The 19,220-nt window shown below is 41.3% G+C and overlaps 1 protein-coding gene across 3 annotated transcripts in view; it reads right to left on the bottom strand.

Annotated features, from left to right (window-relative positions):
* Window positions 1-5,238: 5,238 nt before the first annotated feature.
* The window catches only part of NUP93 (nucleoporin 93), a 130,591-nt gene continuing 116,609 nt past the window's right edge, over window positions 5,239-19,220 (bottom strand). For 2 of the 3 annotated variants that reach the window (XM_054049223.1, XM_054049222.1), the window contains exons 14-22: window positions 18,840-18,966; window positions 18,654-18,726; window positions 18,222-18,266; window positions 17,311-17,427; window positions 16,536-16,654; window positions 14,107-14,224; window positions 13,646-13,729; window positions 11,509-11,637; window positions 5,239-5,473 (exon numbers count right to left, since the gene is read on the bottom strand). In XM_054049223.1, the coding sequence (XP_053905198.1) occupies window positions 5,363-5,473; window positions 11,509-11,637; window positions 13,646-13,729; window positions 14,107-14,224; window positions 16,536-16,654; window positions 17,311-17,427; window positions 18,222-18,266; window positions 18,654-18,726; window positions 18,840-18,966 (923 nt within the window). In that variant the 3' untranslated portion in view covers window positions 5,239-5,362. Of the gene's footprint in view, window positions 5,474-11,508; window positions 11,638-13,380; window positions 13,475-13,645; window positions 13,730-14,106; window positions 14,225-16,535; window positions 16,655-17,310; window positions 17,428-18,221; window positions 18,267-18,653; window positions 18,727-18,839; window positions 18,967-19,220 lie in introns of those variants that run through there. The other variant, XM_054049224.1, reaches the window with a different exon arrangement.

Below are 19,220 nucleotides of genomic sequence, written 5' to 3'. Positions count from 1 at the left end.
TCCATGCCACGGGCAGCTGAACACAGCTGTAACAAACAGAAACCAGGACAAGGGGCAGAGAGAAATGCAATAAAATATGTGTATTTGGAGCTTCTTAAGAAAAAACTGAAAATAGGCCAGCTGAATAAAGCAGAAAGTTCTTTTCTACATAGCAGAATCCCAAGGGAGCACAAATTGAAAGCTTCCCACTTCTCTAAGAATAAACTTGTAACCATGAGACTTGTTTAATCTCAAATGTTCACAGCAGAGTAACAGATGGAGAGCTACTAGGGCCCTGATTCAGCAAAGCAGCTAAAGCCCCGCCCTATGCAGCAATGCACTTATTTGTGGCACAGCAGAGATGGATTTACTAGGTACAGAATATGGCACAGTGGACAAGGCACAGAGTCTGCTGTCCTGGGAACATAAAGGAGATTTATTGTACAGAATTAGCACCACCTGCACTGGGCACGGATGGGAGAAGAGACCGGGAGGTGCTTTTCCCTTCCTTGAGAACTACCGGGCCCGTGGAAAGCAAAGGGAATGGAAAACAAAAGCCCTCCACTTAGGTCTATGCCGCCCTCCCATCAATGATATCAATCCCTGACTGGAGGAAGGTGGGATCTGGAAACGTGGGCAAAACGACCCTTGGTATGGACACCCGTGATCATCTGCTAGCCTCCTGCAAAAGCAGATTTACAAAAAGAGCAACATGCAGGGTGTCCCAAATTGCCTATGCCCTGCAACCAACTAGGACTCTGCTAGTGTTGAGTGCTAGGATGGAGCTTTCCAGGGTTAGCACCATGTTTTCTTAGCCAAGGGTCTTCATTTATGGGATCCATTTCCCTGTCAGTTCCCTAGAGACAGGGCTTGTGGGCTATTAGAGCACAGCGCAAGGCATCCCTGTTTCAGTCCAGCTTTTGCTTAAGAGGCCACAGAGGCAGGAGTTGCAGCCACTATGTCATGGAAGGAGCAGTTTAAAATGAGGTTTGCTTCAATGGGTCTGTTTTTTGGTAATTATTTCGTGTGCAGGCTGTGAGATCATAGCCATGTAGAGCTGGAAGGGATCTTGAAAAGTCATCAAGTCCAGCCTCCTTCACTGAGGCAAGACCAAGTAAACCTAGACCATCCCTGTTTGTCCAACTTGTTCTTAAAAAAAAAAACTTACAGGGACGGGGATTCCACAACCTCCCTTGGAAGCCTGTCCCAGAGCTTAACTATCCAGAGAGTTAGAGAGTTTTTCCTAATATCTAACCTGAGTCCCGCTTGCTGCAGATCAATCCCATTACTTGTCCTACCTTCAGGGGACAAGGAGAACAATTGATCACCATCCTCTTTATAACATATTTGAAGACTTATCAGATCCTCATCTCAGTCTTTTCTCAAGACTAAACACACCCAGTTTTTTAACTTTTTCTCCCAGGTCAGGTTTTCTAAAGCTTTGATCATTTTTGTTGCTCTTCTCTGGACTCTCTCCAAATTGTCCACATCTTTCCTAACGTGCGTCACCCAGAATTGAGCACAATACTCCAGCCAAGGCCTCACCAGTGCTGAGTTGAGAGGGACAATATAGGACACTCTTGTTAATACATCCCAGAATCAAATTAGCTTTTTAGCAACTGCATCACATTGTTGACTCATTTTCAATTTGTGATCCACTATAATCCCCAAATCCCTTTCAGCAGGACTACCATCTAGCCAGTTATTTCCCATTTTGTAACTGCATCAGGTTTTTCCTTCCTAAAAATGCATTTGTCTTTATTGAATTTCAGACCAATTTTTCTAACATGTCAAGGTCATTCTGAATTCTATTCCTGGCCTCTAGAGTGCTTGCAACCCCTCCCAGCTGGTGTCATCCGCAGATTTTCTAAGCATACTCTGCATTCCTTTATCCATTAATGAAAATATTGAATAGTACCAGAACTGATCCCTCTGGGACCCCCAGGAGATGCATCCTCCCAGTTTGACAGCAAACCATTGATAACTACTCTTTGACTAAGGTCTTTTGGCCAGTTGTGCACCCACTTTATAGTAATTTCATCTAGACCACATTTCCCTACTTTGCTTAGGAGACTGTCACGTGGCACTGTGTCAAAATCCTCACTAAAATCAAAATATATCACATCTACCACTTCCCCCATATCTATGGGATGCCTCTGCAACAGCATCCTAATAGACCAGGTTTGAAAAAACCATCATCAGCTGTGCAAAGGACCAAGAGTCCTTTAATCATCCAAATTCAAGAACAAAATTACACCAATAAAATAACATGGCTTACTAGCTAACCAGAGTGGGAACAGGTAACACACAAGCCACCAAGATAAACATGCATTGGAAACTACAGTAATAAAAACAAGCATTGGGAAGTCTTCCATCCCACCGTAAAGATGCACCAATGCAAATAACCGAGGGGGTGGAATTATAAACAAGCAGGCCCTTCAGGAAAAAGTCCTGGTCCTCTCAAGGTGATCTCTTCGGAGAGGGAGCAGTCCCAGTGCTGCCTCAGACAAGGCATGGTTCCTTGGGTCCTATATTACATAAGGTGTTATAAGGTAACGACTAAGGACGTCCTGTCAGTGCACTTGCTGACGTACAGACAGGTGGAGAATTGGGGAAGGAAGAGAGAGGGGACTGGATTTCACCTGAAAAAACACAAGTGAAATAATTCGGTCAATGATTATTAAACAGCCGGCTTTAGAAAAGACGCTCCACTCTCTCGTGTCGTTTTCAGCCCTGTGCTCTTTAGCAGATCAGACTAAGTGGTGGGTCATATCAGGAAATGCCCAAACATACCAGAAATATTAAAGACTGGAGATTTTCATGTTGAATTAGCAATGATTTTTTTCATTATGAAATCATGATGCAGGCAGTTAGCTGGTACATAGGATCACTCCAATACATCCTCCAGGCCTTGTCATCACTATGTGTGAAAGTCGATCTAAGCTACGCAATTTGAGTTACGTTAGTAGCGTGACTCAAATCGACATATCGATCTATGTACCGCGGGGTCCACACTATGCTATGTCGACAGGAAATGCTCTCCCGTCAACTCCCCTCACTCTTCTCGTTCCAGTGGAATACAGGAGTCGACGGGAGAGCAATCTGTGGTCGATTTAGCGGGTCTTCACTAGCCCCGCTAAATCTACCATCAATGTATCGATTGCCACATGTCAATCCCCTGGGAAGTGTAGACAAGCTCCCAATAACATTTAGGTATCTCAACATCCCCTCCCTTACCTGTGCTCTCATCTTATGCCTCCTCCTGTCCTCTCTTACACTTTACACTCTTCAGGCCAGAGAACGTGTCATACTTTGTAGAGCGCCACATACTGGTATTGATCATTTGTATAGCACTACAAATGTAACAGTCATCTTTCTAACAGGTTAGTGCCACAGTCTAGAATTCCCCAGGACGAAATCTCCCCCTGCGTGCTGTCTTGTGGTTTCTTGTCAAGCGAAGAAAAGTTGACAAAATTAGGCATAACAAAGACTTAGTAAAAGGTGGTTAGAAAAATCTGACCCAACAGTTTGTAAATCATTCAGAACAGCAACTAGCAGTGTGTTTATATATCCCTCTACATGCGTTACAAATCATACACAGTGATGCAAAATGGGAAACCAGTTCTTCCCATCCTGGGCATTGAGATGGGAAAGCTGGTACTATTCTGTGTATTAACCTCTTGACTGTTGGATCATCTCTTTGACACACACCTCCTGTGCTTCTAACCATATATGTCCTGACATTTCCATGATCCGAAAAGCTACACAGCAGGTGCTATGGAGGACCAGGAGCAAAAAGGCTAAGAGCTAGTATCCGTCCCATTCCATTTTTAAGACGGATAGGCAGCTATATACAAGTGTATTTTAGACAGAGAGTTTTCATACAATCCAATCCCTGGACCTTCCTGATGACACACTTCAGTCAACATTTTCAAACTTGGGTGCCTAAGTTTAGTCACCTAAAATCCACACTGAGATACTGATTTTCAAAGGTGTTAAGCACCCAGAACTCTCAGTGATGACAGTGGGAATTGTGGGTACTTGCTACACTGGAACTGTACCTTGCGTCAGACACCCACATTTGAACATTTTGGTCTTCCTCTTTCAGATCTCTAGCATTCCATCCTGGGGGTAAATTGTACACTGTGTCATGGCAACCTGAAGTCTTGACTGGCTAAAAAGTGACTGGTATTTAGTGAGACTCTTCTGTTCCAATCTTCTTCTGAAATATCGTCCTTTTGAATCAGTTACAATAGTTTCTATTTTTCTTTGGAAACCTCACTGATTCCTGCAAAGACTTCAGTGCAGTTAGATTGGATCTCCACCAGCGTAGCTCAGAATCTGGCCTCATATTTTAAACCTCCTCTGAAGGGTCAATTTATGCTACCTATCCTTAGGCTTGGAAGGATTCGATTTTTATCAGTAAAATGTCGGTAAACATCAATTTCACCATACACAGTAACCCATGAAAAAAATATTTCCATTGATAATCTAAATGTACAGATAGGCAAAGTAAGGAAAATGCTGCTTGAGAACTTATTATAGTTTGATTTAAGGATATTTACTTTGTACATTTTGAAGGGATGTTGACAATTTGTGTTAGAAAGCTTTGATTTTTTAAAATCGAGGTATCTGAGGTCATTAAATAATTATTGTCTGACCTCCCCCGCCCCCAATTTCCTGCAACTGTGAAAATTCAAAATAGGTAGAAATTGACAAATGTGCTTAAAACTCAATGTCCTGCAACTGTGAACATTTAAATTGATAAAAATTAAAAATACAAAAAATAAACATTGATATTATTAATCAAAACGATAAAAAATAAAAATCTAGTTCGGCCAAGCCTACCTGTTCTATGTAAACTGCAAACTGAACTGCAGCATACAAAGGTATATAGTTATTCACGAGAGAACAATGTATGCTATGTACAGCATCTCTTATGTAATGCAAAGTACATACACATATTTTCAACTTTTAAATTACCTTCATTTTTCAAAGAAACCCCAAAAGGTTAAGATTTCCAAGCTGTGTGGTTAAATGCTCAATTCAGAGAAAACTGCATTGCCATTAAAAACTTCCTCTGTCACTTCCTGATTGTACTATACAGTAGTTTATTGACCTCGTTAAAAATAAAAGCTACCACATCTCTCTCTGTATGGCCCATTTACTTAAAGCATGTTTTTCTATAAAGCAATTTAAATAAAAAAAATGAATAAAAAATACAAATCAGTGAAAATAAAAAGATGTCAAAAACAAATATAAACCAAAGAAATTTATTTTCATCGACAAAAATACAGGATACAAAATGATATTGGGCCCATCCTTTTAAAGAACTAATGACAGGAAGGGGATGATGCTACAGTTCTAACTGAAAGCATCTGTGCTAATTCATAAGGACCTCCATCTGCACCAGTCTTGCATTCGTGTCTCCTGACGTTCTGTAGGGGATCATTCCAGCAAACGTTATCAGTGCACGAGCTTGGGACCGGAGTTGCTAAGAAATAAAAATATAAAGTACCAGTTACTTTAAATTAGGTCCATCGAAACACCACTCAGCTCTGAACAGTGGTTCAGTTACAGATTCATTTCTGAAACACTCCCAAATCAAACAGGCACAGATAATCTGTCTTTCACACTGTTACTCTTCTGACAATGCTTCTCCACAGTTAGCAAGGAAATCCAATTATTTTCATTTGTGAATGTCAAAAGTATGTTGAGTCACCCATTCGTTTAAAAATCCTATTGATGTAAAGTTTCCCTCAAAAAGGCTTTTTCAGCAACAGAGTATTACCCTGCTGCAAGAACAATCTCACTGATTTCCATCACTGTATCAAAATTCTTCTCTATTTTAAAATAAGACTAAGAAATGCAAATTAAAAATAAATAAATAAATAAATCACATCAATGCAATGTGACAATTGACACTTTAAAGCACAAATGAGAGGAAATACAAACGTATTGATCCAGGAAATCAGCCACATTACACAAACATTTAGGTCTTCATTCTCGATTACACTAAGGCCCTTACACCACACTGGCAGAGTGGGTTATACCCCTTTTAAGGTGCCTTTGCTCTGCCACAGCAGTGAATGTAACTGAGAATCAGGCCTAGAAAGGTATTAAATTAATGTTAACACCCTATACTGCAACAGAAAATACGACATGTGCACGAAGGTGGCCATGTTGCAGCTGCAGAATCTAAAACTATTTTTTTTTACATTTCCTGAATTGAAAAGTTAAATACATAAAACCCAACTCGGATACCTTGAGAATGTTTCCGGGTTACATGGTTAGGTTAGCCACATTCTGTGCATAATAAATCAGAGGCTGAAAACTGAGGCTTTTGTTAGCCTACAGTAAGGTTTTCCTCCTAAACATGAAGTATCCTTAAATTGTTATACTGAAAAGTCTGTGTTTAGAGACATAATGGGACTCAAGATCATTCTTCAGTCTGCTGGATGAATTGGGAAGTTGAAGCAACCGTGACTGTTGTGGGCATATCAATGGTCAATCAAGGGCAGGATGAATCAGGGTACAGGGGATTTACAAACCGCAGTTATTGAACCCTATTGTAGCTGGAGTCCGTAACAACGGCACCCCTGCACCCGGTCTGGACAAGACCATCCCTTTTCAGTACAATATTAAACAGATTATTTGGCCAATGGAAACAGAACCTGGTTGTATATAATTTAATAAGGGCATCCACATTTGGCTAATGCATAAATCTAGTGTCTCAAATTTAAGAAAAATTGGATTAATAATATAGGAAAATACTAAACAATTTTCATTTAATACTGAGCTCAAACGTCATTTTATTCCACTTGTGATATATCAATAGCACGTGTATCAACCCCTTCAGCTGTTTTCTAAAGGGCTGGCACTACACAAAACCAGACGGCACAGCTGTAATACAGCACCACATTTTGATCTGGTGCTGCAATCCTGTTGGTCATCCCTCACGAGTTCAGCAAGGTTGGGCTGGATAAGGATTTGGATGAGAGACCTCCAAGAACACCTACGTGCTGCCAGCGATTCAGCAGGGGGCACTCTTCCCTCCGAGTCAGTACAGCAGCAATACACGGCTGGAGGCGACCTCTCAAGGGAGATGCAAGGCCAAGGTTCTGACGATCGGCAGTCACTCAGATCCCATTGCAATTGATGAGGCAGTAGGTTATTTAATATATTTCACAGAGTTCAAGGCCAGAAGGGACCATCAGATCATCTAGCCTGACCTCCTGTATATTAGAGGCCATTAAATTTCACCCAGTTAGTCCTGTGTTGGGTCCAATAACCTGGGTCTCACTGAGGGTATGTCTACATTGAAACGTAAGTCCATGCTGGAGCCCAGGCTCAAGCCTAACTCCCTTGTGTCTACACAGGGCTTGGACCCAGGTCCCAAGACTCTAGAGGGCTGGAGGGTCCAAGCTCGAGTTAAGCTGGGACCCGGGTCTGAGCTCTATTGCTTTGCAGCATAGACACAACCCCACTTGACTCAGGTCCCAGGAGTGAGCAGGAAATATCCCACAATTCCATGGGACAACTTCCTTAGCCCGCTCTATCCCAACAACCTGCAATGCTCTCTGCTGAAAATGGAAGCCACGACAGCAGCTCAGGTCAGCGTTAACCCATTGTGTTCTGATCACCGATTTGCAAGCACGCGATCAGAGAGCTTCCTGGGTTTGCAACGGAGAACGAACCCATCAAGCCTGTTGCAAAGCCAGCTGCTTCCGGATAACGTGCAGCACAGTCCTAGGGCTAGACCAACCATACTTTGGGGGGCAGAGGGAGCACTAGAGACTTTGGGACAGAGTTACTTTGACTTGGGTCTATGCACTGCATTGTGGACACCAGAGCCCTAGGTTCAAGCATGGGTCAGAAAATTCTTAACACAGGGTTAAAATACAATGTAGATGCTCAAGCCCAGGGTTCCCTAATGTGGGTCAGCTGACTCGAAACCACGATTTGAGGACTTCAATAACTCAAACATAGGTTAGGGGTTTGTTACAGGAGTGGGTGGATGAGATTCTGTGGCCTGCGTTGTGCAGGAGGTCAGACTAGATGATCATAATGGTCCCTTCTGACCTTAAAGTCTATGAGTCACACTAACCCTGGGTTTACATTGCAGGGCAGACATACCCTAAGGCATTTCAGTCCTCAGGCAGAGAACAGGAGGAAGCAAGTTGCTACCAATGCCTGAGGCCCCTGCAACAGCAGGAAAATTAGAAAATGAGCTATGGGATATTAAATCTAGTAACCTAGCCAAATCCCAAATCCGGGGACAACTTTCTGTACACAGACTCTGAGTCACCCCTGCACTTTCTCTCACCACCACCATTTTCCGCTTGCGCTCTCCCTAAGCTGTTGTGTACGGTGGCTGTGCAGGTGGGCTGCATTTCAGTGGTGGGCGAAGTGACCGCCGAGTAGAACTGAATCGGTTACGTCTGCAAATCACACGTTTGCGGTGCGATTCTTTGAGATGAAAGCGCTTTACAAAAAGGCAAGACATGATGATGATGATGATGATGAATACTAAGGCTGAGGAGCAGGGAATAAACAGTGACCTCTTTAAAGTCAGTGCATTTACTGTCCCCCTTATCTTTTCACTGGTGATGATACGGGAGCCAACATAGTTTTAAAAAGCCATTCTGATCCCCAGCAGTAAGGGGTGGCGGTTTTCAGAGAAGGTTAAAAGAAGCCTAGAGATGTTGGTGTTCCATTGGTTGTAATTACTTAATGATCATTCAGGAAGAAATCAACGAAACACAACTTTCACTTGTGCTTTGAAATAAAACTGCAAATAAAAAGAGCCCTGTGGCTTTTTCACTTCATATTTCCTCTGCCAGGAGAATGCCCTTCAGCTGTCCCAAGGAGTTAATAGCAAATCACTGGGCGAGTGTATTACATGGCAGTGACGTGTTAATTAGGTTTTAGCTGCCGCTGCCATTAAAACCATGTTTTCCCAGATCGTAATTTGGCTTGCTGTAATCTGTATTGGACTGAAACTTGGTAAACAGACCAGGTCTGGCTGGATAGGATTTTGTTTCTTAATCCATGTCGCCAATTAATTTCATCATTAAATAAATTCCTAAAAATTGCTCTACTTAAAAACCCGGTTATTTAAAAAATATTTTAAGAGGTAGCGTGGCTTTCAACTGGCACTGGGAAAGCTAGAGATGATGATTATTATTTTAATGGAAGCAGGAAGATTGAAAAAGCAAAACAGTGCATGTGTACCACCACTGGTGATATTCTTATACACCCCATTGCTGTGTGCTCTACATGGATCATATACAACTCCCCCTGATTTCACTGGAATATGGCTCAAGATGGTCACCCTAGTGGCACCACTGGGCACATTTAAGTGGCAATTAAGAGAATTATGTTCTTCTAACTCAGGGTCCCATTCTCCCCTGAGAAGGAATAACCTGCATGTGGACTGGAAACTGCAAGAAGTGCTACTTGTGACATTTCCTATTAGTTCTCCTGAAGAGAGGAGGGGTCCCCTGCCACCGAAGAAGCTAAAAGGCTCCAGGAGACAGTTGCAGGTCATTCCTGTGGAGTTATGATCAGCACTACTGTCCTCTTCTCCCACAAGTGACTCCACTGAACAGGGCACAGCAGCCACACCGCCCACTGCAATGCCTAAGAGTAGGCTCCTGTTGCACAGAAATGGGATGGTACTGAAATAGAAATCCAGTTGTGCCTTTGATCACCATCAAATATCTAAGATGCCATCACGAGGCTAGAAAGCCAGGTAACAAGCTTTCCTGCCTGAAATATAGAAGTTAAAAGGATTTTTAAACAAGGAAAATAATCAGCAGCTGTCCACAACTGCAACAGCATAGGAATGCACAGGCTGCTCACTAGACACCTTCACAGCAAAGACGCTGACATTATAAATGGCTCTGGAAAACACACTGGTTTCCTTCTATGCAAAGTCCTGCTAGCTAGCAGCTAATCCTGTCAATGATCAGCTTTATTATCCCTGGAGAACCATGCACACTGCAATGGGACTTGCTGGAGTTATACCTCAGTGGAGATGGCAGAAAACAGAACCTACACAATATGGCACAACACTGTGAAACATGAACAACACCCACACAGTCGAAGGAGAGGGCTTCACTTAAAAGCAAGGGACTTTGGAGCTAAGGCTGCCACTCCTCCACCCTTACGGCAGTTCTGGGAGCACATATCATAGGTATTATCTTGCATTATTCTGAGATGGCTTCACATAAGAGTAAGTTAAAAGTGAGGTGACAGCCCAACTGCTAAAAGTCCTTCCTTGCTTCTGCTAGTCTAGGCTACAACTGTTATTGCAAGGCAGGGTTTTGTAGTTAAATAACCTATACAAGTATAGGCTGTACATCAAAGCAAAAAGGTACTTTATCACCTTGATTTTTAAAAAATGTAAACTTCACTCTCTTTTAAATGTATCTATTGTGGAAGAGGTTCTCTCGAATACTGAAATGTGCAAGTTATAGTATTTGCCTAGTATGTGATAAACACATGAAATAAAGCTGGCTATGACCCGAGTTAACTCTAAAAGGAGAATTTATTTTCCCCCCAACCAGTTAAATTAAAGGCCGAGTTCCTCTACTCCTTACTCAGGCCTATCCATGGGAGATTTACTTGAGTAAAGACTTCAGGTTTGGTTCCAGTCACAACCAGTAATACTGAAAACTCTCTAGTTCGGTTTAAAGTCTGTTCCTGCAGTGACACATACTGGAGGCTTATTTCGCTGCCCTTGAGTAATTTCTAAACGTTCCTAATGTCCTTCCATGTTTCCTTGGTGTGGAAGTTTGGGATCGTGGGGTCCCGTAAATCCCACCCGCTCACCCCACCCCACCCAGGTGAAAATGGAAACAAGATCTAGAAATCTGTTTTGCAACATCAGAGACAAAGCACTAACCTAAATGACAGGAGGAGAGGGAGTCCGGTTCTTAACAGTGAACAGTGTAACAGTCAAATCCACTGCATCAATCACTGGGATTCAGTGCATTAGTTATGGGACAATAGCTAATAAAGATCCCATTAATAGGCAAATTTATCACACTTTTTTTCTTGATAAGAGGAGGGTAAGGGATGTAACTATCTTTTTAAAATCAGCGCAGTGTGATTTACAATGACATTCTTTCCCAACATTAAAGGGTTGAGCCCCCATAAATCTTTGTCCTTACTCTTTTTTTAAAGCCTGCATCCTCACTACAAAGTGGGCGAGCTCAAGCCTTAGTCAACACAGTGCTTGGGCTCTAACTCACGTCCCCAGCCAGGTCAGGTAGCCGAGGCTTAAAGCGCCTCCAAACCCAGGTCAGAGGTTTTTGTGCGTGGGTCACAGGCTAAAACCCGGCTAAGAGCCCAGGTTAACTGCAGTGTAGACATGCCCTAAGCAAGCTGTCTTGTAAGTGAATAACAAGTCAGTCTAAGATAGTGACCATCTGAGGTTTGTTGTTACATACATTTGAGACCCAAAATCTTGAAGAAAAGCATTCAGCAAACATCACTGACCGACGAGAAGGACTATAACCTTACCGAATCTCTATCCTCCATTACACGCTGGGGTCTCGCAGGAGTGGCAGGGCTTGTACCTTTCATCCTCTTGTATTGCGTGAACAAAATATTCATGGTCGCAAGAAGGACCTCAGATAAACTGTGTCTGATCTATGCAAAGAAGAAAAAAGAACACAAGGGAATGAAGAGCAGGTCAACCCGGAGTCATTACTATTAGTAGAAGAGGTCAGAAAGCGGAGCGCTATCTGTTGTTTATACAGGAGGATGTGTTGAGAAATGCCACCTCACAATTAACTTGATTTGAAGATGACTGGGTCATAATGAAGAGAGGATTGTGACTTCAGAGAATATGGACTCTGAAGAAATAAAATATGCTGATTTATGGCAAATATCCAAAGAAATGAAACCGGAGGGAAGAAAAAATTGATGACCTCAGCAGAACTGCTTCTAAACAGGACAGATTTCCAAGTTTTCCATGAAGACACCACAGATTTGATTTACAAATCTAGGACATGAAGAGTGAAACTGAAATCAGTACCTTTTTCATTCTTAGTACTGTATGATTCACTGCTCCAAACAGAGTCAAGAGATGACAGCAATGCTGTCATGTCAGCATGGGCACAGTCCCCTCAGCATTAGGCTGTTATTCAGTCAGTCAGTCTCCTACTCCTGTATTCATTTCCAAGCTGACAACATCAAGCAAGACATCTTCTTAAAATGTTGGTGTGAGATCAGCTGAACTAGACTTAAAAGGCCAACAAAGGCAACCACTATTCATAGACTATCAGGGTTTGAAGGGACCGTGGGAGGTCGTCTAGTCCAATCCCCTGCTCAAAGCAGGATGAATCCCCAGACAGATTTTTACCCCAGATCCCTAAATGGCCCCCTCAAGGATTGAACTTACAACCCTGGGTTTAGCAGGCCAATGCTCAACCACTGAGCTATCCATTCTCCGCAGTATTAGAAACTGGGTATTACACTGAAGAGATTGCTTTCAAATGGTTCCAGACACTCTTCTCTTTTAAATAGTGATCTAACCCTTTGGTCAAAAGGCTGTGGTTCTTCATTAGTAACGGATAGGCAGGGAGGATGCTTTACGGATAGGCCATGCACCTGCTATGGAATGTTAGAAAATTCCCACTGCTGCTATCATCAATTATGCTGTAGCAGTAAGGGGTTTTTTCCCCTAAAATTCCGTAGTGCTAGCTATGGGCATGGTGGTCATCTGGATACTAGTTTTTGTGCTAAGATGATAGAAAGCACAGTAAAGGTTGCTCAAGACGCTTCATCCTACCACTAACCATCATGATAGGGAAAAAAAATGGTAGGAAACTCCTTCTTTTACCACCTCAGCTAGTACTTTGAAGGTGGATGAATTTACAAGCAAAGAGTCAAGACCCACAATGTTAAACTCTTCGGTTGTATTTGCACCTGTTAGAATCTAAGGCAGTTTGACTACAGGGAAGTGACTTTAGGGCAACATCTAGCATATGTATGAGTCAGGAAGGAATCAATAAATTCTAAGGCTTGAAGGGAAATGTCATTCATTCATTCACAAGCCTTTCATCTACAAGTTCACTTAGCAGCAAAAAACGATTATGCTATTAAAAATCCTCTTTAATATATTTTAAGATTACATCTAACATTTGATATAAGGTTCAAAAGTAAGTGCTAGGGAGGCTTTGCCCCTGGCATGTCAATTTCAATGGACAATTTCCCAGGGTAATTGCTGCAGCCTGCAAACTAGTTATAATTTCCTTTAGTTTGGAAGGAAAGAAACCCACGCTCCCTCACATGCTGAGTGGCTGTTGAAAGATTGAGAGCCCAATTCAATACAAACGTTGAAACTTTTCAAATACATTTTCTGAACTTGGTGTTAGAACTCACAAAACATGGTGTGGAAGATTCCAGACAGATCCTGTTCCACAAAATGGATACCAAGTTCTGAGCTTTCTAGTGCCTGATCCTAATGTTGCACGGAGGAGCCCTAGTGGTGTAATGGAAAACATCGTGCTCAAAGACTAGAATATAGAATTAATCTGGACCTGATCAATAATATTTCCAATTACAAACTATAAAACGGCAAAACTACAGGGCTCTACCACTTCTCTGGCAAGACAGAAATAGCAAAAGGTTGAAGGCATACGGCGTTGCTTACTTCATCGCTGAAATTTCTGAAGGCAGCCACCCTCTCTTCCACACAGTCTTGGCTCAGGGGCACAAGCTTTAGATGTTCAATAATCTACAAAAAGGAGGAGAGCAGGAATAAGAGTAAGCTAAGTAACAGGTTTGTAATTTTGAAATGTTTGCAAAGAACTCGATTAAGTAACTGAATTGTACCCGATTACTCTATTAGACAGCATTTTACCGCTTACCCATTCATTGATGTAGCATGAACGTTTTGTTCCGGGGCTACAAACTGTCTCCAGAAAAAAAATCTTCCTGATGATCAGATTACAGGAAAGAAATACACTTTTTAAATTCCTGTATCATCACTGCACCTTTTAACTCATTCAATGTAAGATCCCATGACACTTTTGTATTGTTTTAAGTGGTGTTACATGAAATGCTTTGGGTTTACAAGGGCATCGGTAAGTCTGTGCTTCAAATGGAACTTACATCAAAGGCCCTGTCAATGTGACCGGCATGATATTCATCAAAAAATGTGATCAAGTCTAACAGAAGGTAGAATGTGGAGTCAATGGATTTCTTTGTACTTATCCCTTGAGCTTTATACCTGGGGGGGAAAAAAAAAAAAAAAGTGTTTACAATTGTACTGTGCAAAACGGCATCCACTTATAGACATGAGTCCCTAACTTGCAATTCCTTGGAAGTTCAGGCTTGAAGCAAAAAGACAACAGCATCTACCAACAAAAAGACAGCTTTCATTTCTCTTAACCAGAACAGAGTTTCTGGCGGCTTTCTCTTTGGCTCACTTTAATTATTTCTCTCACTCCTAATTCTTACTCACAAATAAAATGTGTATTTACATCTACATTGCTAATGTTTCCATATGCAAGTGACAGCTGGCCATGGAAACTGGAATCCTATTTATCTGAAGGGCAGGTGTTGTATAAGCATCTTTAAAATACTGTTTATACAGCATAGTTACCTGTGAAACTTGCTGCCTTGGGATATTCAGGCAAATACCTTAGTAAGACTTTAAAAAGGGTTAGACACTTACGAATATTATTTCTAGCTATACTACCTAGAACAGAAATACAAAGGCTACCAATCCTCATTCTTTACATTCTAAACAGATTGCCAACAGGGTCTGGCTCTCTTCCCCACTCCAGTAGTACAGTGCAGTTGGTCAAGTGCATTATATAGACTTTGAACCATCCGTCCTCTGATGCATCTTGCATTAGCCATTCTTTGGGACAGAATACCAAACTAGATGGACATTTGGTCTATTCTGTATATGGCATGTCCTCTGTTCCCGTGAAATGATGCAAGAACGTGATCACTGGCCCAAGTGCTGCTTGTGTCACTAAAACATTGTCCACAATACATAAGCTGAAGAAAAGCCCTATACAATAATTAAATGGGAAACAGAAACCCATGGCCTAGTCAACTGTCCTGAACATTAGGAAGCACAAGGTGGGGAGAAAAAGCAGAAGTGGCTGATCTAGCCAATGATGGTGTGGCTATAAAGCAGTACTATAGAAAAAGTCATGTTTAAAAATCTCCCTCAGAGACTGAAACTGGCTATTAAAGTGATACTGTAGACTGTTAGATCATAAATTCTAACCATAGGCTTCATTTTCCTTGACGGCTGCTGAGTGATAGATCATATTAAGTCAATATAGTTCTAATTTTCACTCTTGTTTTAACCCTCACTCTCAGGAGATAGGATAGATTGAAATAGTGACTTGAAAATGTCACTTTTCAGTAAAGAAAGTCAAAGGTATCAGGCTAAAACGCAACACATCATTTATATGTTTTCTCATTTTAAAAGACAGAAATGCTTGGAAATTTGCTTAGTTTATTTTATTTATTTTTTGCACATCAGAAGGTACTATGGTAAGAATTAAGAAGTTTTCTAAAAGTACCAGGATTTTCCTTTATTGAAACACAGGAATTCCAATACTTCATCAGAAGCATGACGTATAATATCCTGTTTCTGACAACAGCCCCTATCAGATGTTTCAAAGGAAGATGTAAAAATGGGACTATTTTGCAACAACATGCCCATGAGAGCAGTTTACTCCGAACCCCAGAAAGTTGGTGGTGCATGAAGGCTGAAGTCCCTTATAAATGTTTATCCCAATTAGTGTATTGTAACAGCAAATGACAATCTTACTGTTCATATAAACATCTTTCTTTTCTGATTCCTATAATGCTCTTTATCTCAATAACATCTCGTGGCAGCAAGCCCCACTGGTTCACTTCATCTTCTGTAATACGTTCTTATCCGTTTTGAGTTTAAATCTGTTGCCTTTTTAGTCCAAATGCTATTTTATGAAAACAGCAATGAAACAAACCTGGTTCTTGGAAAACAAAGTTTTCAGGATGCTAACCTCCAACACTTCCCTCTGGTCTCCAATTCTCTCAGAACAGCCCCAGTCATTAAAGCTTATTCTTAATTCAACTTTAAGTTAGTGGGTTGCTAACAAACAATCACTACTAACTAATTTGCCTAGGGAAATTTCATTAAAAATTCTCTTTCTAAAATGTACAACTAATTATATTTATTGCTGTCTAGATTATATCTCTCTCCCCACCACCCTCCTTCGTTTCCAGTAATATTGCAGGTCTCCTTTTCTGATTTGACCAAGGGTAATAGATCTTGCTTCTGTCAAATTCATCTGACCAGGAACACGAGATTACATTTTCTACGTGTGTAATATACAGTAATTAAAAGCAGGGCAGGGCAAGTTCTGCCCCTTCTCCGTTGAAAACATCAATAAGGACACTGCGCAAGCCAGCATGACAAGGTCAAGAAAACCCTCAGTGTACTGACTGTCAGAGGTGTAGGAACCTGAACTGGAATGGTCAGGTGCACTCTAGTCACTTCACAGTCTCAGAGATCCAACTTCCAGTCTTACCTCTCTGCAATGGAATGTGCCATATTCTTCAGCCTCTCTTTGTTAGACTGGGGGGTGCTGATCTGTGGAACCACGGGACTGAGTAATTTATTCATCAGTTCTAATACCTTATCTGGATTCTGTTGAATAATAAAAATACATGAAAGAAAAAGCAATGTTACAGAGCCTGGCTATTGCACCTGATCCTGGGGGTGCTGAGTGTCTCCCCATTGAGAGCAGAGATAGGTAATAATTGAGTGCCCAGTTAGCTAGCCATCTGTTAGATCAGAAAATTGGAAAATCACATGGCATTCCATTCCCTATTAAACAGCTGGCTACCACACCATTCTCTTTGACTTCGGATATATTTCAATAGCAAAATAAGTGTACCTACAGCAATAAAGACCCTATTGTTTTAGCCTTGCTTCCAAATGCTATTTCAATTAAATATGAAGAACTGGGTAAATTGCTTTGTTGGCCAGAACAATCTTACTCTTGGAAACAATTATTTGAAATGTGGATTGTATATTGATCAGGAACTTAGACTGCTTAAGGACCATATAGCTAAATCCCAGTATGGGTTGGATGTTAAGATCCAAGTCCTCTTTGCTTTACTCATCAGTCACCTCAGTAAAGCCAATGGAACAGCTATAGAATGAGATGAGCAAGATTTGGGCTTAATATTGTCAAGACAGTTCACGTTCTGAGATTAAAATAACCTTCAAATCAACGTTGATGTATTTTAAAATAAGATGAAATAGGTAGATATGGATGGCAGCTATGAGAACACATTTACCTTTGCAAGGTCGTAAAGTTTTGCAGCTTCTTCAAATAATCCTTTATTTTCTGCCGCTGAAGCAACTTTGTTAATAATAGGTTTTGTGTCACTAGTAAACTTGTCTATCACTCCTGGCTGATGAGACAAGACAAATGGGGAGAAAGAGGGGGGAAAGCATTTGAAATCAGATAGTATTTAAATTCCTGGAATATTCTGTCAAGGCAATGTCAGATTGTGGTTAGAATGGACTGCACAATTCCATGGGAACAAATAAGAAGGCCACATTAAAAATAGAAAGAGCTCTTGTAAAAGAAGAGCTCTCCAACTGGGGGGTGAGCACTGAGATATCAGCTGTTTCTAATTTATTCAAAATGACCCAGATATGAAGTGAATGAGTATATATAGTCCACATTAACAACGGGAAAAAAAAATTCACAGGCCATTTATGGGTGCAGCCTCTTGTTTATTATGTAAGCCTTCTTTAACCCAAAACCTAAATCCAATGCCAAAATCTTGGCTCTTGATTATAGAACAGATGAAATCCTGGCCTCACTGAAGTCAGTTGAGAATTTTGCCATCGAATTCAAGAGAGCCAGAATTTCACCCTATGCCTTGTCTCTTTAGATATGTACTTTAACTATATCCTCTTTTCATTCTAGACCCCTTGTAATTTGCCTTCCTCCTTGCCAACCATCACCCCTTCACATTTACGCAGCTCACTGATCATTTTGCAAAATGACTTTGTGCTTGCAGCAATAGTCTGCATGCAACTACGGTATTAGATTAGCTGTGAAAAAAAATGCAGGAAAGCCAGAAATAGGCTCGAGAATAACTGGAAAATCATCTTGTGTGCACGCGCACATCCCCACCCATGCCCAGAGAATGAGATACATATTGTATTGTATCTATACAAAACGCTATCAACTCACCTTCCTACTGCCATCATTCTCCAGCTTCCCCAGAATCATATCGAACTACAGGCACACACAAAAAAATAAGAAAGAAAGGAAATTAACTGCATACCTACTGCAACACACTTGGTAGTAGCCTAAAGTTTCAGTCCTGAGTATACCACAAACAGAGCACTCAGTGAAGCCAAGATTTTTATTTAAAATACATAAAAATGCAAACAACTCTGGTGCTGTATTAAACTAACACCAAACATATGGTCATACGGCCTGATATATGGATCTGTTCTCCATTGATGCACGCATTTAATGGGAGAGAAACAGACCATGAGAGAAATTAGCTGTCTCACGCCCATTTGGCGTAAGTAGTGCACAAGGCCTTGACTTGGCCTTCTATAAAGGGGTGAATTTCACTTTAAGTGAAGAAGGGAGAAAACGGTTACCCAAACATACCTCTCTGCTCTCGATTACTAGCTCACTAACACAACGCAAGAACATGTTCTCTCCTTGGCTATCCTTCTCATTCCTGCAAAATACAAACAAAACAAAAGAAAAAAAATCTGTGTGTTTCATAGACCTTCTATGGTTATTACTGAAGTAATATAACTATGCTGCTGAACTTTAGATGCAGGGTCCTACCTGAGAAAGTAAAAATACTGCAGTGCTTCCCTTGGGTCCGTTGACTCAAATTTACGGGTGTAGAGCATCAAAAGGCGAACGAAATTAAGGCGCCTCATGCCGGGAGGGTCGCCGGCTTCATGGCTTACTGGGATATTGGAAATAACATGGACCAAAACAAGATTGCTTAGCATCAGACATTTTGGCACCGTCATACATTAACCTAAAGATCAAAGCAGTGTTTCATCCAAGACATTCACTCACTTGCTAAATATCTAAACAGACCCCCACAGTTAACCCTTAGGGAATGCTGGCATGCTTCACTGCTGGTTCAAATAACGGCTTAGGATGGATATGTCCACCTGCAGTCTCTCCAGCGTTAAAGGCCAGGGCTTAATGGTA

This window comes from Malaclemys terrapin, chromosome 14 (assembly GCF_027887155.1).
Source record: "Malaclemys terrapin pileata isolate rMalTer1 chromosome 14, rMalTer1.hap1, whole genome shotgun sequence".
Lineage (NCBI taxonomy): Eukaryota > Metazoa > Chordata > Testudines > Emydidae > Malaclemys > Malaclemys terrapin.
This window is presented reverse-complemented; position numbering and strand designations above follow the sequence as displayed.